Source organism: Atta colombica, unplaced genomic scaffold (genome assembly GCF_001594045.1).
Source record: "Atta colombica isolate Treedump-2 unplaced genomic scaffold, Acol1.0 scaffold140, whole genome shotgun sequence".
Taxonomy (NCBI): domain Eukaryota; kingdom Metazoa; phylum Arthropoda; class Insecta; order Hymenoptera; family Formicidae; genus Atta; species Atta colombica.
In genome coordinates, this window is record NW_017259229.1 from 1408919 (window position 1) to 1432267 (window position 23349).

At 33.0% G+C, this 23349-nt stretch overlaps 1 protein-coding gene across 1 annotated transcript in view; it reads right to left on the minus strand.

The window, feature by feature from the left end:
• The window catches only part of LOC108684816 (homeobox protein Nkx-2.4-like), a 38995-nt gene that overhangs the window by 7997 nt on the left and 7649 nt on the right, over positions 1-23349 (minus strand). The window contains exons 2-3 of the mRNA XM_018189312.1: positions 21828-22129; positions 5789-5875 (exon numbers count right to left, since the gene is read on the minus strand). Of these exons, the coding sequence (XP_018044801.1) occupies positions 5789-5875; positions 21828-22129 (389 nt within the window). The remainder of the gene's footprint in view (positions 1-5788; positions 5876-21827; positions 22130-23349) is intronic.

The window sequence follows — 23349 nt, forward strand, 5'->3', positions numbered from 1 at the left end:
TCTCTCTTTCTCTCTGCCTTTTCAGTTCTCCTTCGTTCTCCGTTTTTCCCTCTTTGCCTTTCTTTACCCCTCTCGCTTGTTCGCCCGATACTTGAATTTTTTTACCTCCATGAAGGGGGAAATGGAATAAAATGAAAAAAGGAGGGAAAATCTGAACGTAGACTATCGGTGCGTCGGAGAAGTCGTCCCTTCGTCGTCCTCACGAGGGACGCCTTCTTCCTTTCGTGCGATGATCGAGCTATCCTGAATATATAGTATTCTATATCTCTCAACATTCAATAAATCTGTGTCTAAACAATTTCGAGGCAGACGAATTGTATCTATGCATTTCTATATTCTAATTATTGCTTTAAAAACCTGAAACTGTATATTATTGATTAATTTAATGTATAATCTATTTGTAACTGTATATTCTCAATCTTTCACGTACGTAAATAAGAAGTATTACAAAATTGATAAAGTTACAGACTAACCATGCCGCTCTGATACTGAAATTAAAAAAATTTGTAAAAGGAATTGATCAGTTTGATTCTTGAAAGATTCATGTATTAATAGTTGATGTAACAAGTTGACGTAAATTGCGAAATATTAAATTCAAGAACGAACATTCAATAAAATCGTTCTTTGAGTGTAGGCACTTATGTTTCTAAAAAATTAATTAGAATAATTTTGCAAATGAAAAAATATAAAAATTGTGAACTACTCGCGCAGTTATTTTACATCAGAAAAATTGAGACATAGTTCTCAAGCTATGATCGGTCTTCCTTCGAAGCAATGATAACAACAAAATAAAGTAGTCAATCGTGTTATTGATGATAACAACACGGGTGGAAGATCGCGTCGGGAAGAAGAGAGAAGGTAATGAAAACATGTCCACGGAAGCACGATGAACTAACGAGTAAATTATAGGGCGGCTGATGGCGTTGCTGCTGGGCGGAAGAATCGCTTGCCCTCGCAGATCGGCCCATCAGATAACTTTCAACGCCATTAATGCTATACGGCTGTTTACGAGACAAACGCGACGCAACGTTGAGTCCATTGTGTTGCCAGAGTTCAGGACAGAGTTCCGATTTCGATGGCCTACGCGATTCCTATCGATTTTTCGTGGTGGGCACCATTCGAATCTCGTTTAAATCGGATTTAAAAGAGAGACACTTTAGTACTTTTATCTTGATGTCAAGAATTCTTACACGAGGCAAAAGAGGAACAATACACTTTGTACTGTATTGTTGTTAAAGATTGTATGCTTTACGGTAAACTAAGTTCTCTTTAATCCTTATAGAATGCTATCAATATTGAATGACATAATAGTGGCTATCGATACGTAAATTTTAACGTACAAGGAAATAGACCATTCTTAGTTAATGTAACACAAATTAGTATTTACACTTTTAATGACAAAATATTTTTATAATCTAAATAAATCTTTGTAAATATAAATAACAAACATTATTTCCAAATTTGTATCTAACTAAATTTTTTAATATTTCAGCAATATCGTTCTTTCAGTGTAGATCATTTTTTTTTTCTACGAATAAATCTATCAGAGTTTTTGCTCTTTCATCAGTAAAATAGTTTGAATGCGATATCGAATAATCGGTCGCGCGATGAAATTTTGTCACATTTATATTCCCGTGTACAGTATTGACGATTTCTCCGCGACAGTAAAATTCCTTTTTTTCGAAGGCACATTTCTGAATAATCGATAAACGCGCAAAGCTCATCGGACATGATAATACCGCGAGGTGGAAAAAATTGCGCGTATCATTTAAAAGTATACTTCGTCCTTGCGTAAACTATGTGTATATTTTCATCGAATTTCAATGAGCGATGTTATACGCGCATCGTCCCTCGACGATGTGTAAAAGTGCGCTATGTAAATCCGCTTATGCCGTCGCACTGCATCCGTGATACTTGTCCGCATATTTCGTGAAAATATCATTTGCCTAAAGCGATAACGAAGTGACGAGTGTCATGTGAAGGACACCTTGTATCTATAAGTAAAGAACTGCAGTTTTACTGAAGCATCGAAAAATTTAGCTATAGACACAAATCTGAAAATAATCTCGTTGAATTATCAAAATAATTATATAGGATGCTTAAAATGCTTAGGTTGTTAGAATTTCATATAGGGATTCTAACAGCCTAGAAATCAATGTTTAGTCAACGCTATAATTGTCAACTGTGCCAAGGCTCTAGGCCTGTTCTTTTTCGAAGAATTCTGAATTAGTTCAGTTAGTGCAACAAGTTAGAGTGAAACAAACTACAGCTCTCTCACTCTAACTTATGCATCAATGTACCACCAGTTCAGAACTTGAGGTGGAAAAAGAATAGACTTTTGTCAACCAATACTGGGCCCAAGTTATCATTCAGTACTTAGTCAGTATTGGGTTAGTACCTGACTTGTGGCAACTAATAATGACCTAGCACAATCGATTGTAAAATCCTACATGGGATATTAAAATTGTTACAGAATTGTTCTTATTATGTTTTGAGTTTCGTATAATTCTGTTGATGTTTCCAACAAAATTATTTTTAGATCTATATCTAATTAAATACTTTAAATACTTCAGCAAAATATCATTCTTTCCGTGTAACTTTTACGCCAATTTAATTATAATTCTTTCTTCTTTCTTCTGATGAATTACTCTTTACAACTTAGATTTTTGTGATAATCAATATTATTAATTCCTCGTGCAAAGATCGTATTGCTATCTTTTATCTTGATACTTTTGATGTCATTTCATCAACTTTTGCAAATATACTTTTATACTTAGCGTCTTTTCTTATACGATAAATCAATGTTTGGTCATAATAATCTACACGAAGTAAATACTCTCGAATAAAATTTAAATGGCGATAGAAGTTTTATGTTACAAACATTTTCTACATTTTAAGATAAAAAAGTACGGATATAAAAGTCTGAATTTGACTTTCTTTCTTTTGTTTCTTGATCAATTGCATTCTTACGAATTTTTTATTGCGTGATGTCGTTTACAAGTTTCATGCAATCGTATTTATTGTCGAGGAAGTAGTCGAGGAAACAAAGTTATTTTACAAGCTTTTTTTAAGGCAAGAAAAAATATAAAAGTTTGAATTTATTTAACCTTTTTTTTTGATCAAGAAATCTAATATTCTAGACTTGGATTTTTTATTAACGTCAACGTAGTTTAGAAATTATCAGAGTTGTAAAATTCTTTATCCTAAAATTCTATAACTTTTTCTTGATTTTCAGATAAAATTTCATGACTTTCTCTGATGGTTTCAATAATATTTTGGAATTTTAAACTTTTGGAATTTTCATCCTGATTTGAAAACCTTTAAATATTTTATTGAGCAATTTAACGTTATGGCAACGTAAATATTATTAATATTGTTGACACATTTTTATTTAATTGTTAAGTTTGTTCCTGCGTAAGTGTGAAGTACGCATATTACATTTATTTAAAACCAAGAATTTTCCAAAAAATTTTGCAAAATTCTCTGACTTTTCTCTGGTTTCCTTGATTTCTGGTTCTTAATTTCTCTGATTTCTTTGATTTCCAGTTTTGTGACAATCCTGATTATATAAATCGCGCAATCGTATTTATCTTCGTATGGTTGGAGAATCCGTCGCGTTAAAGTAGGCCTGCTACTTTCGTGACAACGCATACGTCACATCCTAATTTATTCAAAAAAAATTCCAAAGTGTGTATCACGATGATCGTTCTGACGTCTCTTTTGAATAATATTCTTTGGAAAATAGGGAGACACAGAGAGGGAGCAATTCATATTCGGTTATGTGAGTATCTCTCGGTAAAAGATCTGAAAGACACGGCACGTTTCGAAGTAGCAGCTACGGTATCTCGGCGATCGCGTCTGTTGCCATTAGAAATGCTCGCGATACACTTCAGTGTATTCAAGTACTCGATTACTACCGACGGTAAAGTATCGATTATTTTAATACAGCGATACAAGCCGAGTATTCTTTATGTGTGTATATGTTTATATATACGTGAATGTGTACCGCTTATTTCAATAAATAGACTCTAAAAATCTGAAAGACTATGCTGAAAATTATGATGTTCAAAAGATTAAACGAAGATGTTAACAGATTATTACAGTACTTTTTAATCCGTCCGTGAATTTATTTTCACAAAAAATTAATTGTTAATTGCAAAATTAATTTTGTAGATAATAAGAAATGCATGTACACATCTTTTTTGCAATGCAAATATTTAAAAAGAAACCAATCAAAAAGGATATAATATTAAAACGATTTTATTACTAACTAATTCGTTTACATTACTGATATGAATGAGTAATGAATTAATTAGTAATAAAAAATTAATAAATTAAGATAAAATCATGTAAAATCCTTTGTATTTTTTTTTTAATTCTAAGTAAGTTTTATCTTACAATTAGCTAAATTTTTCAATGCGGAATTTATTTATTTCAGTATTTGATATAAAATGAAATTTATTTCAGTATTTGATATAAAAATGAGTGACAAAATGTAGCGCGTGATCAGATTTTTGTTAAATAGTATTATCTATTTAACATGTGACTATTGACATTTGACTATTTATACATTTGTTAAATAGTCCATACATTTAAATTTCATTTAACGAATAAATTTGATGTTCAAATTTTATAATACTTATTAAGAGCGTCTTATACATATTTTAATGATTTAATTATTTTAATGATTCAACAAAATTATTTTCAGAACTGTATCTAGCTAAATTTTTAAATATTTTAGCCTATTTTAAAACCTTCCTCTCCGTATAAATTTCGTGTTTATATTTTATTGATTTAAAGATATTCTGTGCGAACTATTCCTCATTAAAGTCACGCTTTTTTTGAATTGCAAAAGTAATATACACTAAAGCATTTCACTTCTATCTCCACATGTGACGTAGTTATCTCCGTCAATATTATTCAACATCCCACGTATTTTTAACTTGGATTATAGCGAATATTGAATTTCATCGGACGCACAAATTCGCTATTTTACTCGACTCTGTAATCTCGCGCTATATTTTTGAGCCATGTGAAATGCGACGGGCGCGTGATTACGTGCTCAACGCGAGCAATTTTATCGTTCTGTCGACGACGCACTGCGCGATATCCCTCGGAAATTCCAAATGACATAACAAAATAAATGCAAAATCGCTTCGAGCCGTTGAGTGGCACTCTCGAAACGAAATATGATGCGGATGCGAGGATTTATGCGGCTTCCGCGATATTTCTCATTTAAAGCCATTTCATTTCGGATTGGTCGACTACATGACGCGACATTTCCGTCGAGTGCGGACTGTCATTGTTTTAAAATCGCTGGAATGATCCGAAGACGCGATAGCATCTCGATGCCGAATGCACGAAATAATATGTTTGACATCCGATTGCATCGGTCGATTATGAAAATTTTGGTGTGATTTTTTTCTAGCCAAAATAGCTCACAAACACTTTTTACTATATACATAATATATTTTATTACTTTCGATATCATCTATAACAATACATTGCGCATTTGTTTTCAACAATTAAATTTCTTGACCAGGGAATCACAATTTCTTATTCTATCTATATAATTTCATGACAATAAATAGATTCAAAGATTATATAAACTATGCAATATATGCGTATATCACTTAACGATTATTACAAACAAGTAGCGTTTATGAATTCCTTAGACATAATAGAAGTCATCGACATGGTGCGTCTTCGCGAAATTCGTAATATTATATTCAACATATGTTTCACTTTCGAAGCGGTTTGCACAAGACTTCGAAATTTGCGTAATTACCTGATTTTGGGCGTTTTGCTCGGCCATGGCTTTTTCTTTCGCTTGCCTCTTACATTTATACCGATGATTTTGGAACCATATCTTCACCTGTAAAGCACATATAAAACGCACAATTAAGTCTTTATTAAATAACAACAATATTAATGTCATAATCTATATGTTTTACATTAAATGTAAATGGATCTTTCATTGAAAAGAAAGAAATTTTTTTCAGCTCTTTTGAATTATGACTGTGCATCTTTGATAAAAGAATTAGACAGGAAAGAAAGAAACGATTTTACTGAAAAATGTAGCTACATATACAATTAAAAATAATTTTGCTGAAATATCAAAATAATTATGTAGGACGCTCAAACTGATTGCTAGAATATAAAATTTTTTATAGCATGTTTTTGATTGTGTTTGAATTTTCTATATAATGATCTTGATCCATCTTGATCCAACAAAATTATTCTTTCCATGCAATACAACGACATATTTAGAGCAGATATAACCAAATATAATATATCATCATCTATGGAGTAAGAATGATAAATAAGTCAAGAAATTTTGTTATGTAGACTGTATATCCGAATATATATAAAGACATACTGTATAGTGGAGAGAACAGGCGCGATATTTGGGACATTCTATAAATATTCTGTGAAGTTCTTTGAAGTAAAGTCTAAAATCGACCGCGTTGAGTCGCTCTTTATGTCGAAATAAAACGGATGACATATCTCGTACGCGAACTATCGCTAGGTAGACCCTTGGATGTTTTTTCAGAGACGGAGGCACGAGCCTTTGTCAAACGCATTTTGAATCGGCCTCTAGCTATTCCTTATTCTGATGCTATAAGTCCGTAATCCACGATTTAGAAGATTGTGTTATTTCTTCGAGGGGAATTTAACGCCTCGTTCACTTTATGCGGATACTCAGTGTTGAGGAGGAAAATAATACGAGTTTTATGTATTATTTTTATCGGAAGAATCACCGAGAGTCTCTCAATTCTATTGTGTGAATTTTAGGTGAAAATCTCAAAGATAATCTCATGGAATTACAATTGTTCGTCCTTTGCGAGAAACAACAGTGATCGGTACTTAGAAATTCAAAATCTTGATCAAAATATATCTTTTGTCTCACATCTATTGCGTAATAATACATAAAAATGTGTCCCAAAATTAATGAAGCCATTTTACTTCTCACAATTTTTTGTAATAAAGTTAATATTCTTCTTAAATGAAAATGTTGAAAGAGGAATAAATCTTAATAACAATGATTTGTCTATTTCTTTTAGTATAATAAATTCTGTTGTGTCCATTTCTATGTAGATTAATCTTAATTTCGGTTTAATTTATTTTTTATTTTTTTTTTAATAACTCAGAGCTAAAAAAAGATAAAAAGCAAGTTAATTTACATTAATAGAAATGAATATTATTAATAAATTATTGTTACTGTCTATTCCTCATTCAATATTTTAATTAATAATAACTTGTTTTTATTCGGATATTTAAAAATAAGAATATAAAAATAAAAATTGTAGGTACATATATTACTAAACTTATATTTATATCGATTTATATCGAATATCTTACGTTTTGTGGTAACAAAACCTGTTAAAAAATTTAATCAAGCGGTAAGATATGTTTTGGATTATAAAGCCTGCCTTGAATGTGATCAAGCCTCTATGGATCGAACAATGCATATAGCGCGGATTATAACGCGCTTCTGCCATAAGCAGATGTCGATCTCGATTCCATCCAGACGACTGCACAACTTCCACGATCGCTTAGCTCAATTGCCGTAAAAGCAGTCTCGAGCGACCCTAATCGCACGCGACTGTTCCAACTGAAAATTCAAAAGCTACCTTCTCTGTTCTGGATAAACCAGGCATCAAAATTCATCGACTAATTCTCGTTATATCAACAATTGAGATATACAGAATTTTTTTTTGAACTAATAATAAATTCTTCGGTCAATTTCAAATCGTCAATCGTCTCTTATCAAGACAATGTTTTATATATTTAGCGAATAAATGTTAAATTAAAAATCAAGCGAATTAGATCTATTTAAAATTAATTAAGAAATATAATTCATATTTATTATAACACATTTATTCATCCGAAGCTTAATTTTCAAAAAGTCTTATATTCAGATGACAAATTAAATTTCAAAAGTTCAACAAAAATGAATCCCCTAAATTAAATTTAAGAATATTTTTATTGACTGTTCGTTTCTCTATCTTGTGATGTTCTTGCAGAAATTGTTATTTCTGAATGTTATTTTCATAGCCCGAATTTGTCAGGTGTGTCAGGCGGGCTCTTCATCGGTATAGTGTAAACTCAACTATTGCGTATCGTCTTGCAGTAGCTGATTTTTATCGTCCTGATCCATAGAGCGCATATGTTACCGCGTGTAACCTCGTCGAGTGGCTGTTGTACGCTCCGACCTCGTTTCCGAAGCCGATATAACCCCCATTATACATCTGAGTTGCGTGTGTCGAGAATGCAACGAAAGCACTTTAAGGGGTCCGTCCAGCCGACCGCGTCTCGAGGATCCGCCACCGTCTGTCTAATTCTTTGAATATTAGCGGGATCGGCCGCCCTCGAAAATTCCTTTCACCCCTCTCGGATGTCGCCTCGAACATGGTCAGAATACCAATGGTTGTCCCGCGTGTGATGTACTACTTTTCTCTACTATTCAATTTTTGTTTTCTAAAGTTCGTGTTGCTTTGTATATATTGTTAGATTTAACTTTATAAAAACGATTACGACGAACACTTTCGATCGATGATGCAGTTTTATATGCACGAAAAGAATGATTTTAGTGAAATATCTAAAAATTAGCTACATATTTGAAAACAATTTTGTTGGCCATTAAATTAATTTATATTTAGGAATCTTAAGCATGATGAGGAATACTGCAAAAATTTTTATGTTCTAATAATTAATTTGATCGTTCTAATTATTTTAATGGACTGATAAAATTATTTTCAAATCTGTATCTACAGTTAAAATTTTAGATACTTTAGCAAAACCGTCCTTTTCGAGTAAAAAAACATGAAAAAATTAAGAATTTTTAATACAAAGCTTCTTTTTGGAAAAAATCGGATTTAAATACAGAAAGAATTAACGATTTTGCTGAAACATCTAAAAATTTAAGTAACTTTACAGATTTAAAATAATTATGTTGGATTAAAATGATATTATGTAGAAAAAATTTAGGCATAATGAGCAATGTTGCAAAACATTTTGACATTCTTGCAATTCGGGAGTGTCTTACATAATTATTTTGATAATTCAATAAAATTACTTTCAGACCTGTCTAGCTTTTAGATACTTCGGCAAAACCATTCTTTTTGTTACGATCGGAAAAATAATAATATTTTTCCTTTATCTTAATTTGTATAATTTTCAACAAATCCTCGCTATATCATCGATGGATTTGTCATAACAGTTTTTACAAAATTGAATTTCACGACATATAAAATCGATTTAATAGTTCTATAATATCCTAATTGAATAAAAACTCTATGTCAAATTAAAAGTTCTATAAAATTGAAAAAGATTAAAACTATTTAAATGTATAAAAAAAACTCTACTTATTGACTTTAATTTTATTCTATGCTACTTTATAAAAAATAAAATATTACATATTTATTCAAAGTTTAAATAAATCCTTGATGATCCCTGAAAATGTAATATACACAGATTTCATTGTTACACATATTTGCTTGAGACGATTTTTTTACAGAATGGCTCATCATTAAAGTGAATTCATCTTAAGGAGCATTATCGCGAAGGAAAGTAATACTCGCAGCCCTCGCCGTTGTTCGTTGCGTGAGTTTTTACGTACGCTTTGTGGCACAGCCGGTTTTGCGTAGGGGGTGAGAGACCTTATCTAAAAGCCACGAAGAGGCACTAGACGAGGGAAGTACCTCTTTTGCTGCTCCCGTTCGTTAATTCCTTTTCTACCGATAATCCACTCGAAGCTCGTCGAGTTTTCGGCTACGTACGCCGCGCTCTGACTTTGAGAGATCTACAAACAGCCATTTACTTATGCGCGAGCTTACGTAGAATATATAACGGAATTATGTGTGACGTGGATCTTCTAGATCCGCGCTCTCGTAGGATTTTGATCTTCCGAACCAAATCGATCTCATTGCAAACTTTTGTATTTAACATCCCTTATGGTATGTTCTACTTTCGAAAGAGAGGTTTGGAAGATTGTTAGGGAATTATTCGCACGTTGGGAAAGATTCCGAGTATCTTCGAGAAACAGCGCGCCGATGCGTTGAAATTTTGAAAAGAATATTTTAAATGAAAGTTGTACGATTTGAGAAAGACTATGAGATGAGCTATTTATAATAAGGTCCAGGTTAATTTTTTCTCATTTGACCTTGGATTCAAAATCTAAGTAACTCATTTGATGGTCCTCTTCAAATCTTATACTTAAACTTTTATCCGAAACATTTCTTTCAAAAATGTATTGTTCTTGAGATATTTTATATCTAAGTTAAAGTGGCCATACGTTTTGTACAGAATCCATAAAATGCCAAGATTCGACTATCTAGAATATCTATTTTTAAACGTAATTTTTTTTAACTGGTAATGTCAGTTTTTTGATATTATTTTTGCAATTTGCACCCTTGTGAGAAAAGTATCTGGTTGAAAATATATGTAAAAAGATTCTAATTATATCAACTAATATTCCGATTATTTGAATTAGAATTCTATATTTAACGAGAAAATTCTGATTCGTTCATTTTCAAGTAGAATTCTAATTGATCCAACCGGACATTTTTCTGCGTGTACGATTCGCGCGTACATCGTGCTTCGTTGTACCTAAACTAGTAAATCCAAAGGCTGCGCTCTGTGAAAGATTCGACGATGAAAACGGAACGCGCGCGGCGAGCGGATGCGCAGCGAATTGTTATTTCAAGGGAACTGCTGTCCGTCAGTTCGTTTGTCCATCTCCCGCCGCGATGCGGTGTGTAAACAGGGAAAGTTAAACAAGATAGGGATATATAACTGGTGTGTACGTAAGAACACGGTGCGCAGGCATGAAATTCAAGGCTAACAATATCGACCTCGAACGACAAGCGCTTCTGATGTGTGAATTTTGTTCATTGAGTCCCAGCACGTTTTGCTGCATTGGAAAGAGTTGGACACTGTCCTGTGAAATCAATCTTATTTTAAAGCGTGCTTTGCACACTTTTGGACAGCGCCATGAAATAAAATCCTCACATTTACCTTCGCTTATTTTTTTATTATTCCACCAAATTTGTTTGCTCTCAATAAGCATGTCATGCAGAGCTGTATTGAACAAGATGTAATAAGACTTAATGTAAATCTGCGATAACATTGATCGACGAGTGATTTTATTAAATGTGTAATTTTGGTTGATACTAAAAATTAGAAATTTATCCTATAAGAATTTATCCAATTTTTTTGTAATCAACATATCTCTTTTTAAAAACATGTTGCTAACAATAATAATGTTTTATGGAGTCTTTTTTCATTAAAATGATTTATTTATTCGATTTGCCTTTTATAATAAATAAAAAATTCTATTAAATTATCATGTTAAATTTAATAATTCATTTTCTATGAATCATTTATTTATATCTAGATTTAAAATCAGAGCAAAAATACTATTAAAAACACTCAGATCAGTTTAACATAAGAAAGGTGAAATTTTTATTAACCCATGTAATTATTGAGATATAGAAAATGAAAACATCCGCAGAATTTGGTTTTTAATTGTGAGAGGATCAAATCGCGAAATATCACAAAGTACTGCTGTCCTCAGGTATAAACGTTTTTCAGGTGGAACGTCAATCCATATTTATCTTAGAGAGACGAGCAGGTCGTACCCTTTGCGAAAAGGCCCATAGGAGTCCGGCAAAAATTTACTTAACGCAAGGCTTTAACTTCCGATTAACTTGCAGTTTACTCTTGTTCAGACAGGTAAATGAAACGCTCGGCATGCCGAACGATGCAGTTCTCTTCAGGCATCGGCAAATCATAAAAATACCTGTCAACATTTTTCAAACTAATTGACGGAAACAAATCTATGTAATCCGTTTAGGTGTCATGGATCTTTCTAATCGTGTAGCATGTTGCTTTATTGATTGATTCTTATGCTACCATACGTGTATTAATCTTTTATTAGTACACACGATGGGTTATTCGTGTCCTGCGCATTTCTTTTCTTCGAAATACTTATACAGGAGCACTTGACTAAATATAATGATCTTTGCTCTTTCCTTCTTTTTTAAAACTTTACAAATATTTTCTAAAGATGTTAAAATATATGTAAAAATCATTATACAATAATAAAAAATTTTAATTATAGTTTTATATTAACAATTTTAATCATTTTAATTACTTAATAATTTTTGTATAATTATAGGTACTTGTAAAAGTAATGAAAATTAACCTAGACTCTTGCTATATGTAGCAAAGGCTTGAAAGTACATTGTACTTAATAAATATATAAAATGTTCGTTCTATACGATTTTTCGAAAATAAGATCATAGTATCATAGAAAAATTATCAAGATTTATTTCAGTAAAGTAATTTTAATTAGGCTTTTCATTTAATTTTGTGATCATTTGAAGTATCTCGTCATTTACTCTTCATTGTTATTTTGTTACAAAAACAATGAACGTATGATTGCGGAACATGAGGCAAAACAGCCTGTAACAGTCTATATAAGTACGCAAAATTTCAAAGTGTTATTTTCGAATTGTTATATAAAGCAGATCCTGATAGTATCTCCTTACACGTAGAACAAATGTACGAGAGAGGGTCAAACGTAATTCGAGCTTCTTTCCGTCCGTTCCACTCTACGAGTCAAAGCCCACTCAGCACCATCTCTTTTTCTCTTTCTCTCTCATTCTCGCTCACTTGTTGTAACGATCTCTCCTATATCCAGGTAACGCGTGTCGCCGTTTGACATTAGTTGGCCCATTAAATGCCGATAAATCTCGTGGGTGGCACGCGAAGTCAAGGGGAGACACGATTATATCGCGCGTGTGCTATGAACACGTCGGACACGCGTTCGGGAGGCATTGAGTATCTGTTAGCCTCTGCTCGAACAGAGTCAAGCCCGTAGGTAGATAGGTAGGCGACCCAGGACGAGATCGGTCGGGATGAGGAAGAGAGAGGAGGCGGATAGAGTGGACGATTGATCAAGTTAGCGTAACGTCATTACGTCGCGAGTACATCGGGGGTTGACGCAAAACGACGGGCCACACCGCCTGCCCCTTGCTAGGTACAACAGGCCTCCTCGGGCAATTTGACTCGACACCAACCTTCGCCCGGATTATCCGGTGGTTTATACAGCCTCGGGCCGGGTGATTCTCTTGGTTGGGGTTCGTTATGACGCGACGTAGCACAAACGAGCCGTAAGCTCTCATCACTTGCGTACGTACATTTTTCTTTAGTGAGATTCTTCAATGCTTGTGCGTTCGCGATAAAACAGCCATACCGATAATCGCGATACCGCAAATTTGAACGAAATTGAGAATGAAAAAAGGATTAGAAAGAAAAATCTCTTATTTGTAAATAAAAAATGGTATTTTATTGCGTTTTTCGAAATAAATAGTAAACTTCTGAAACTTCAATCTTTATTTTGTGTTGAAAATGATTTTATTGCAATGTTAATATTGTTTTCGTGAAAATAAAAGTAAACATAACATAATATGGTTACTTATGCCAAAATTTGCAGTATTATTTGTCATGTTCGAACATGAATATAATTAACAATAATTATGAAGAGAACTCAAACATGACGAGCTGTAAAAAATATTAATTCTCAACTAGTTTGAGCGTTCTATATAATTATTTTGATAATTTAATAAAATTATTTTCAAATTTATACATCTAGTTAAATTTTTAAATACTTTAAAACAAAATCGTTCTTTCCATGTATATAATTTAATTCCATGTATATAATTTATTGCGAATAAATATTATTTGAATGAATAGAATTTTTTTTAGATAATCGATTTGGATAATCATCGTATTAGTCAGCTAAACTAATATCTGTTTAATAGACATATTGCGAATAAATATTGTTCGAATGAATAAAATTTTCTTTCGGATAATTGATTCTGATAATTATCACGTTATTCAACGTTTAATATCTGTTTAATGGGAGCATTATGTCCATCGATAACAGAGACTCGTAGTTCGCTTCGAGGTAGAGGATTAACGCGTGTAGATGTCTGCGTGCAAAGAGCCTGCCGGTACGACGATGAACCTGCGAATACCGGGGATCAACTAACGTCAAATTATGATTAGGGCTGTTAATTGTCCCATGTTGACCCTGCTGAGTGGTAGCCCGAGGACAAACACGATTCCGCCTCCCTTTTGTTGTTTTAACTCAATGCCGTCGGCCGGAGATGACTTACCGATTACCCAGCGTGATGTCTGAAAACCAGGGGTCTTCCAGCCCTCAAATAGAAATGACTTTCTGGTTACCGCGAAGCGATGCGTGGAGTAATTTCTTGCGGAAAGATAGCGCGTGATTTTATTCCGCTTTATCTTATCTTATCTTATTTTTATTTGCGAATAAGTCTGAAAGTGATCAATTTTATGGCGTAAAAACATGTATATAGCTATATAGAATATCTTTAATATCTCTGAAAAGAGTTTAATTGACCATCAGCATCAGCAATCATTATTGACTGTTTTTATTTTTTATTGTTATATTTCTTGTGTGTAAAAGATAGAATTCTAAAATTGTTTTTATCTTTCAATCATTATAAAGCCTTTATATTGATAAAATATTTAATTTTTCATCACTTTCTTCATTTTTATAGTATTATAGTATAGTTTTATAGTATAATAATTCACTTGATCTTTTTAGTGAGTAAAAAATGTTGATTTAACACTTCTAGTGTTAAAAAATTATTCACATTATTAAAAAATACCTAACTTCAAATTCTCCAAAGATTTTTTATGTAAAAAATGTCTCGTCACGTCATTATTCACTCAGTCATTTTCATTATTCAATGAAAAAGAGCGGAGAAGAACGAAGAAACGTTAAATCTCTATCGACACGTAGATCGTGCTTTTTCGTTAGCTCGGGCTTTTAATTTTAGCATCTTTTCAGAATCGGCAGGCGAGAGGATTGATGCGATAAAGCGCTGTTAAGGGATGTTTGCAGTCTGAATATATGCACCCTCGGCGCGAGTATCACGAATACGTTACAAAGAACTATGGTTTGTACGCTACAGGATGAAGCACAAAAAACCGTTTTCATCTGAATATTAATCTGAATTTAATTTAATAATAAATTAAATATCTTGCTTTATAAAAACATAATTATCAGTTATTAATTATATTCATATTTTAAGCATACTGATCTTGTGAAAAGAAATACTCAAAATTTTATGTAAGTAAAATAACATTTGAAACAAAAATCAGCGTTGTTTTCACGTTACATTTTTTTCGGAGAAAATAAAGAATTTAAATGTAAATATAAAAGATGAAGAATGAAAACATAATGAATTATAGAAAACACTTAAACGAATGATTCTACTGAAGTATCTAAAAATTTAACAAGATACATCTGGTCAAATCTGAAAATAATTTTATTGGGCTCATCGAAATAATTATCTAGGACGCTCAAACTGGTTGCTGAAATGTTAAAACTTTTTGCAGCATTATTTATCACGCTTAAGTTTCTTATGCGTAATTATTTTGATCCAATAATATTATTTTCAAATCTGTCGTATATCTGTACCTAAATTTTTAAATATTTCAACAAAATTATTTTTTCCATGCAGAATTCGATAATTTTTGTGCTAATCTGTAGATGCAGCGTCGTCGGGGCAACTCACATGCATCAATAGGCAAGTATCTTGCACGAATGACATAGAAGTGCAGAAAGGAGTGCAATTATGTCGGCCGCATTCTGTCCGTGTAGATATCGCGGACTGCAAAAGCCAGTGACATATTCATGTGTGCGTTATTATGCGAGGGTGCTGGGAGTGCTCTTGAGAGATGCGAGCACGCGTTGCAGGACGTTCGATTAACTGCATGCATTTGACAACCAAGAAATCGCCAATCTGTGTAATTCAGTTGAGATGTGTCAAATTCTTGAATTTCGGATTACTAATTTTCAGTACCAAAAATTTCGTTCCTCGATTATACGGAAATCTGCATCGGAAAAAAAATTTCACAGTAGTGTAATTTTTTGTGTAACTCTTTATACCTCTCTCTTCTTTATGAGAATATTTTGTTAGTATAATAATAATAATAATAATAAAAAAAGAGATAATAAAAGAGCTAATATTAGTGAAATTCATAAATTGATTTATAATTAATTTTAACTCATAAATAAATCCTAATAATCTTAAGGGAATTCTAATAATCTTAAGGGAAGATCGACATGAAAATTGAAGAATGGACAAGATAAAATACACGATATACATGAGATTCTATACAGAAAGAACGGTTTGGTAAAGTACCTAAATATTTAGCTAATACTGTTCAACATCCAAATTTTTTCCAAAGTGTCATAGTACAGATTTTAAAGATTTTTTCACATTGAACACCAAATCGTTGGCAAAATTTGCGTAGCACGTCAGGATTTTGATTAAATTGATTTTGATTAAATATTATTTTTTGCATATTTTCAACATTTCTTTTATAACGAAACAAAAATTTATTTCTAAATAAAGTCTACGGCACCTAAAAGTATTCAATTCAAAAGCTTTCAAGTGAATTTTAATTCACTGATGTGTCATAATTTTAACTCAGGAACAATGTTCTGCCATCGCGAGTATCGGCAGTCGCGCATTTTCTCCATATAAGTTTAAAAAAATTGACCGTTGATTTTAAATTCAATTCTTGAATTTTTTAGGTGTGAATCTCCACATCAAGCTAAATTTTGAGTGTGGATTTTTTCAAATTCATATACAACCCATCGGGCCTGATCGTACATACAATTATTTTGATGGTCTAATAAAATTTTCAGCTCTATATCCAGCTAAATTTTTAAATATTTTAACAAAAATGGTCTTTCCATATATTTAAAAAAAATTAGAAATAAAGATATTGCGAATGTATTGTGAACTAGAATTGAGGGGGTTAATACTAATGTTAAGGGCGAACATCCGTGAATTAATGACGCCATTTCTCCCATTATTGTGTCAAAGGAAACCGTGATGGTGGCACTAGTCGTACCATTGCGCTGTCGATCGTTTCGTCTCTCATCTCTCGTCTATGCCGATCTCAAAAACGGCGGTAGCGACGTGTTTACACAGCATTGAACTCGCCCTCTGCTCTACGGGATTCGATCCCTCTCCTGACGTGCGCACCATGGGGTTGCCGACCGCAGTGCAGGGGGATGAAACTAGGGGAGAGAGGGGGAGTGCGAAGACTCGGTGGTACGCAAACCCATTATTATGATTATTATTCACGTAGCTGAATCGTACGCGATCGCGATCTTCCTGTTCTCTCTCTCTCTCTCTCTCTCTCTCTCTCTCTCTCTCTCTCTCTCTCTTGTCTCTCTCATGTATATCTGGTTTTTGAATTCAGAACAATAAGTCTTCATTCTAAACTTAATTTCCCCCTCCCTCTCTCTCTCTTTCTCTCTCTCGTTCTTTCATTTATTGCTATTGTTGTACCGCACAAAATTTTTTAAACGATCTTTTAGCAGCAGAATTTTGGAATACTGCGGAATTTTAGAATAGTATATCATGGAATATTTGCTGTACCATCTCTCTGCATGATTTCAAATACAAATTAAACAATAATTTATTAAGTATAAATGTATAATTTGATTTGTATTTGTGTCCTACATCTTGTTTTTCAATATGTTTTTTGAGTATGTTATTAGATAAGTATTCTTTTATAAGTTTTTCTTTCATCTTTGCTATTTTTATATATTTTATTTCCTTTTTATCTTTATTTTTATAATCTTATTTTATGTATTTTATGTATCCAATTTTTCTTTATGTGTCCAATTTTGCAATTATGCATTGCTTTTTGAGAGAATTCGCGATTCTAGAGCGCTTAATAAATAACGATATCTATCTTTCTTGCTAATTCTCTTATATCCGACATTATTTTATAGTTCAGTATTCCTTGCACTATTCGTTGTAATCAAAAATACTTCTGATCATATCTACATATATTATCTAGGAATATTCTTATCTAGGAATATAAATAATTCAACACTATTTTATAATTAGTTCGATGCACGTTGTCAACCTTCGTTAACGTGTAAACAATAAACGTAACAACGCAATTGTAATAGCGTTTGTTTCAGATAATAAAGATGATATCTGATATCACCGATAGGTTTTCGCGGACAGTTCGATAGGTCAAAACTTTTCGGAAAAACGGAGAGAAAATGGAGAAGTGGGATAAAAGCTACGATAGGCGGGCCAGAGAGAGGGGGAGGGGAGGGAGTGTAATTTGCCTCTAATGCGACACTCGATGTAGCAGCTGGCTTCACCGGCCCTCTGCTTTTCCATTCGCCACTCGGCCGCAACCGGCAACAGTAGCGATAATAATAACAATACTGGTAACAATGCCCAGGAGTGGCTAGGCATTGTAACACCGCACCGCGCGAAGGGGTAGGGGGGCCGGGTACTTGGAGTAACAATGCGAGCGCAAAATGGAGGGACCCATCTGTGTGTGCCCCGTGCCAGGGGGATAAGAGGGAGGACGTGCTCCGGAGGGAACGGAACGAGAAATCGGCGGGACGGGAAAGACACCAACGAGATAAATGTAATGCGTCGTCACGCGTTCCGATATCGTCGCCATTTTTTTTTTTATAGATTGCATCCTCGCGGCAAGAGATTTTTCTATCGAGATTGCGGGCAGCCGTTTATCTGTGATTTTGTGATTTGACCGCGAGATCGATATAGTGATTTGAAATACGATTGTCAAAAAATGTTGATCGCAGCGAGACGCGGAGGAGAACTGTTAAATGTTAGATATTTATACCGTATTTATATCATATTTGAATAAACATTTATGAAAAGAATAGTTTTGCTGGAGTATCTAAAAATTTAGCTTAGATTTGAAAATAATTTTGTTAGGCCACCAAAATAATTATTTAGGATATTTAAGCGAGATAAGCAATGCCATAAAAAATTTTAATATTTAGCAACTAGGTTGAGTGTCTCTTGATTATTTTGATAACCAACAAAATTATTTTCAGATCTGTATCTAGCTTTATTTTTAATTAAATTTTTAGATACACATGGAAGAAAAAAGATTTTGCTGAAATATTTAAAAATTTAGCAAGATACAGATTCAACAAAACTTTTATTTGGACCATTAAATTGTGTAGAATGCTTAAACTGATTAAACTGTTAAAACTTTTTACAGCATTGCAGTCATTAATATTTAAGTATTCCATGCAATTATTTTGATAATCTAATGAAATTATTTTCATATTTATATCTAGTTAAATTTTTAGATACTTTGGCTGTTCTTTTTAAACAGCAAATATTTTTCTGTGTTTGTATAATGTGATCTCTAAAATCGCGAGATCGTGTAATTCGTATTTTAACACAAAGCGTGTACGATGATAGACAGACTTATATATGTATATGTAGGGAGAAACATAAATTGTCCGCAATTTCCTTCCCTCGCTCGATCACGTGCTCCCACGATCGTTGCAATCTTCTATAAAACTCGTCGAAACTTATGTACCGCTTGTACTCATTCGCCCCGGGTGAGCATGAAAATCCCGGCTGATTGCAATCAGAGCTCTTTGCCGACTTCCGTGCTTGACATGGAATCGACTCGTCATCATCGCTCGAAGGCCCGGGCTTCGTGCGGGCGCTCGACTCTTCCGGTTTAAGGAAGCGTTTTCCATTTTGATAAACGTTCACTGTGTGAAGCTTCTCTTTAGACCTGCCGCTAATTAGTCGTTTTTATTCGCTCTTTTTTTTTGCAGTAAATAGTTACAAATATCCGTACACGACACGCATTCTTTTTGAGAATGTTTCTAAAGAAAGCATGTGAATATTTACTCTTTGTGTTCAAATTATTTCTGGCAAATTAGTGAATGTAATCAAATATAATCAAATACATTCCAATCTCAATTTTATCAATATAATTATTTCATTTCATCTACACTGAGAGAAAAGGGTTGCCACAAGTTGACTATAATTTAAATATACACAGAAAGAATGGATTTCGTTAAATATTATTTAAAAATATAGGTAGACACAGAACATAATTTTGTTAACAAAATATTATGTAACAATACAAATACAAATATGATGAGCAATTCTGCAAAAATTTTGACATTCTATAAGCAATCAGTTTGAAAGTTTTACATAATTATTTTGATAGTTTAATTTAGTTAAAATTTATTTTCAGATCTGCATCACCGTTCTTTCCGTGGATCTTTTTCAGTGCCTACTTGTGATAGAATTATAAATATAATTTATTACTAACAAATTATGACAGTAATAACTATAAAAATTCAGTTCCTAACCATAATTATTTTTCCATGCAATTATAGTAAAAAATAGCAAATACTTGTTATTTCAAACTTCTTTCACAATATACGTTAATCTAATATTAATAAATGAAGTTTTATTACTTTGAAGAATTTATATAAAGATCAAAAGAGGACTGTAAAAGATATTTTAAGATTTTTATGGCGCTTAGCGTTAGTTGAGTTAAGTTATATCGATAACGTCATCCTTGTTGCAAACGTCGCGATGACAAACGGACAATTCGACGCGCTTGTTTTCAAAGGGCTGATAAGTGAATTGAACCGCAGACGGAGAGACGAACGGTAGACGAAACGATAGACCGAACGAAGGGGAGATCCGCGCATGAACGTGCATCAACGCAGGATGCGGCCAATGAGCCACGTAACAATTATTTATTGTTACCAGACCGCTATATCGCATCTCGAGCTGGCCAGACCTGTCTGCGTTCAATGAAAATGAATACACTTGTTAAAATCGGCGTATGCTGGAACCAGCTATCTTATCCGCTTGGTAGATAACTATCGTGGATCTTCGTCAAGGCTTAATAAAATTGTGCGAAATATATTTAATGGATAAGTATATAGTTCGTCCCACGATTAAATCAGATATTGAATATTAGATAAAGGAATCAATTAGTTAACAGTTCGTCACCTTCTACCATGGCACACAAAAAATCTTAACGTAAACAATAAACGAATTGGTTAATCACAGTAAAGACTGTAATAAGAACAGGCATTCACTACAATCTAAGGGTGTAAAAAGTGACTTTAATATATATATGTAATTTAATTTTCTGTGTAAAACTGACTATACACATTTAAATGTGTAAATCTGTTTTTATATGTGATTATTAATCATTTTTATTAATCATATATATATATTGAAGTACTACACTTTGTACACTCTCGGATTTGCAGTGCAAAGTCTTGCATAACACATAACGCATAAAAAATATAGCAATCAAAGTTCTCCATTTCTTTCCTATAAAATAAAAGATTTGATTGATTGATTTTCTTATGCTTTATGCGTTATGCAGAGATCTGTGCTCCGGTCTGAAGATTCACGTACTTACTGCATACATCTTATTGTTAAGTTTTTTGTGTGCCATAGCTGCAGGGTGTTTAACGAGATTTCCTGATTTTCAACTCTCTATAGAGATATCCCGAAAGAATCCTAGACGCCATCCCGATTTATAAATTAACATAAAATTCGTACCTTCAACTTTAATAGCCATCGTCTGTATAATGAAAATGATACACAATAACAAATCAGAAAATAACAAGTCCATATTTAGAATATAAGACATTTTTAAGATATTTAAAAGATGTCTCAAAGAACTGTTTAAAAGATTCTACGTCTCGATTTTTAACTTTGTATAATTGGGAAAACAATAGCGGTAAATATTTAGTCGCGAAATCACATTACACGAGACGAACTCGATGAATTTCATCAGAAATTTTTAAAAAATTAAAAATGAGCAACATTTCGAAGTACAAATACATTCGAAATGAAGTGCCTGTCGTAAACTAAAACTTACGTATAAACAACAAGTAATTAACTAAGTAATTATAAACATACCTGCGTGGGAGTTAGATGAATTAAGGACGCCAGATGCTCCCGTTCGGGCGCGCTGAGGTACTTTTGCTGCTTGAATCGCCTTTCAAGCTCGTAGACCTGGGCCTGGGTGAAGAGTACGCGTCTCTTCCGTCTCTGCGCCAGAGGGAATTGCATCGCGCCGACGCCCATGCCGACGCCGACTCCGACGCCGACGCCCACCCCCATTCCCGACGACTTGGTCACGTCGCCCATCGACTGGCCCACCGAGCAGCCGGCCATGTTGGTCCCGGCGCCCGCCGCCGCGGCGCCCATCAGTCGCGAGACTGCAAAACATATTGAACAAACCGGGAATGATACTTTGCAGCCTTCTTTTTCCGCATCTTCATTATGAAAATTTAAGATCTATAAGTACTTAACGACGAAAGTATTCCTTGTTTTCGACGCTGCATTCTGATTCTGATATATCTTACTTTAAATCTTATTTTAATTATCCATGCGAATAGTTTTAGATTTTACATATTCATGATATATACACGGAAAGAATGATTTTGCTGAAGAACATATAAGTACAGTTAAATACAGATCTGAAAATAATTTTTTTTCTTCATTTTTTTCTTACAGTGAACATACATCCACTCACATTATTTTAAACATTCTAGACTTTTTTACAGTCTTTTAACAAGGATCTTTCATATCTTCCGCATTGAGACTGTTAATAATCTTAAATTGAATCACTAATTGTAAACTCCAAGAATGATTCCAAAAAGAATTGAAATGTTCAATGATTTATTATTTTTTATTTAAAAATAATTAATTGAGCAATATTTTATTCGCACACTAATTACAGAAATATTACTCATGTTTTTCTCTTAATATTTTAATATTATGGGTTGTATGTAATTTATTGAAAATAATTTTGTTTCATCATCAAAATAATTATTTAGGAAACTTAATGAAAGTAATGCTGCAAAAAAATTTAACACAAAACAACCAGCTGGCTAAAAATCATTTTTAGATGTCAAAATTTTTTACAATATTACTCATCATGTTTGAATTTTCTACATAAATATTTTGAAGTTCTGTATCTATAGCTAAATTTATATTTTAACAAAATTATTCTTTCCGTGTATAATATCAAATATCTACTCTCTTCCTGAGAGAAAGGATTTTGTTAATTTAATAAGCCATTAGTACCTTTAACTGGTGATTGGTAAATATAACTGGTGATTGGTAAATATGTGATAACAAATTGTTGTGATTGCTGCTAATCTACTATACCAATCAATTATTAGTAACAGAACCAAACTATATAGAATCTAACCAATCTTTTGGATAAACTTTAAGCTCGTTTACATAGAATTCATAGATGAATATCGTGGAGTCTTAAGTCGTAGGAAACAGACTAAGTAGGGAGAATACTTGATTAGAATTGATCAATTTCTTACGATTTGAGACCTTGCAACCATCTACGACTTTTATACACACACACACACACACACACACACACACACACACACACACACACACACACACACACACACAC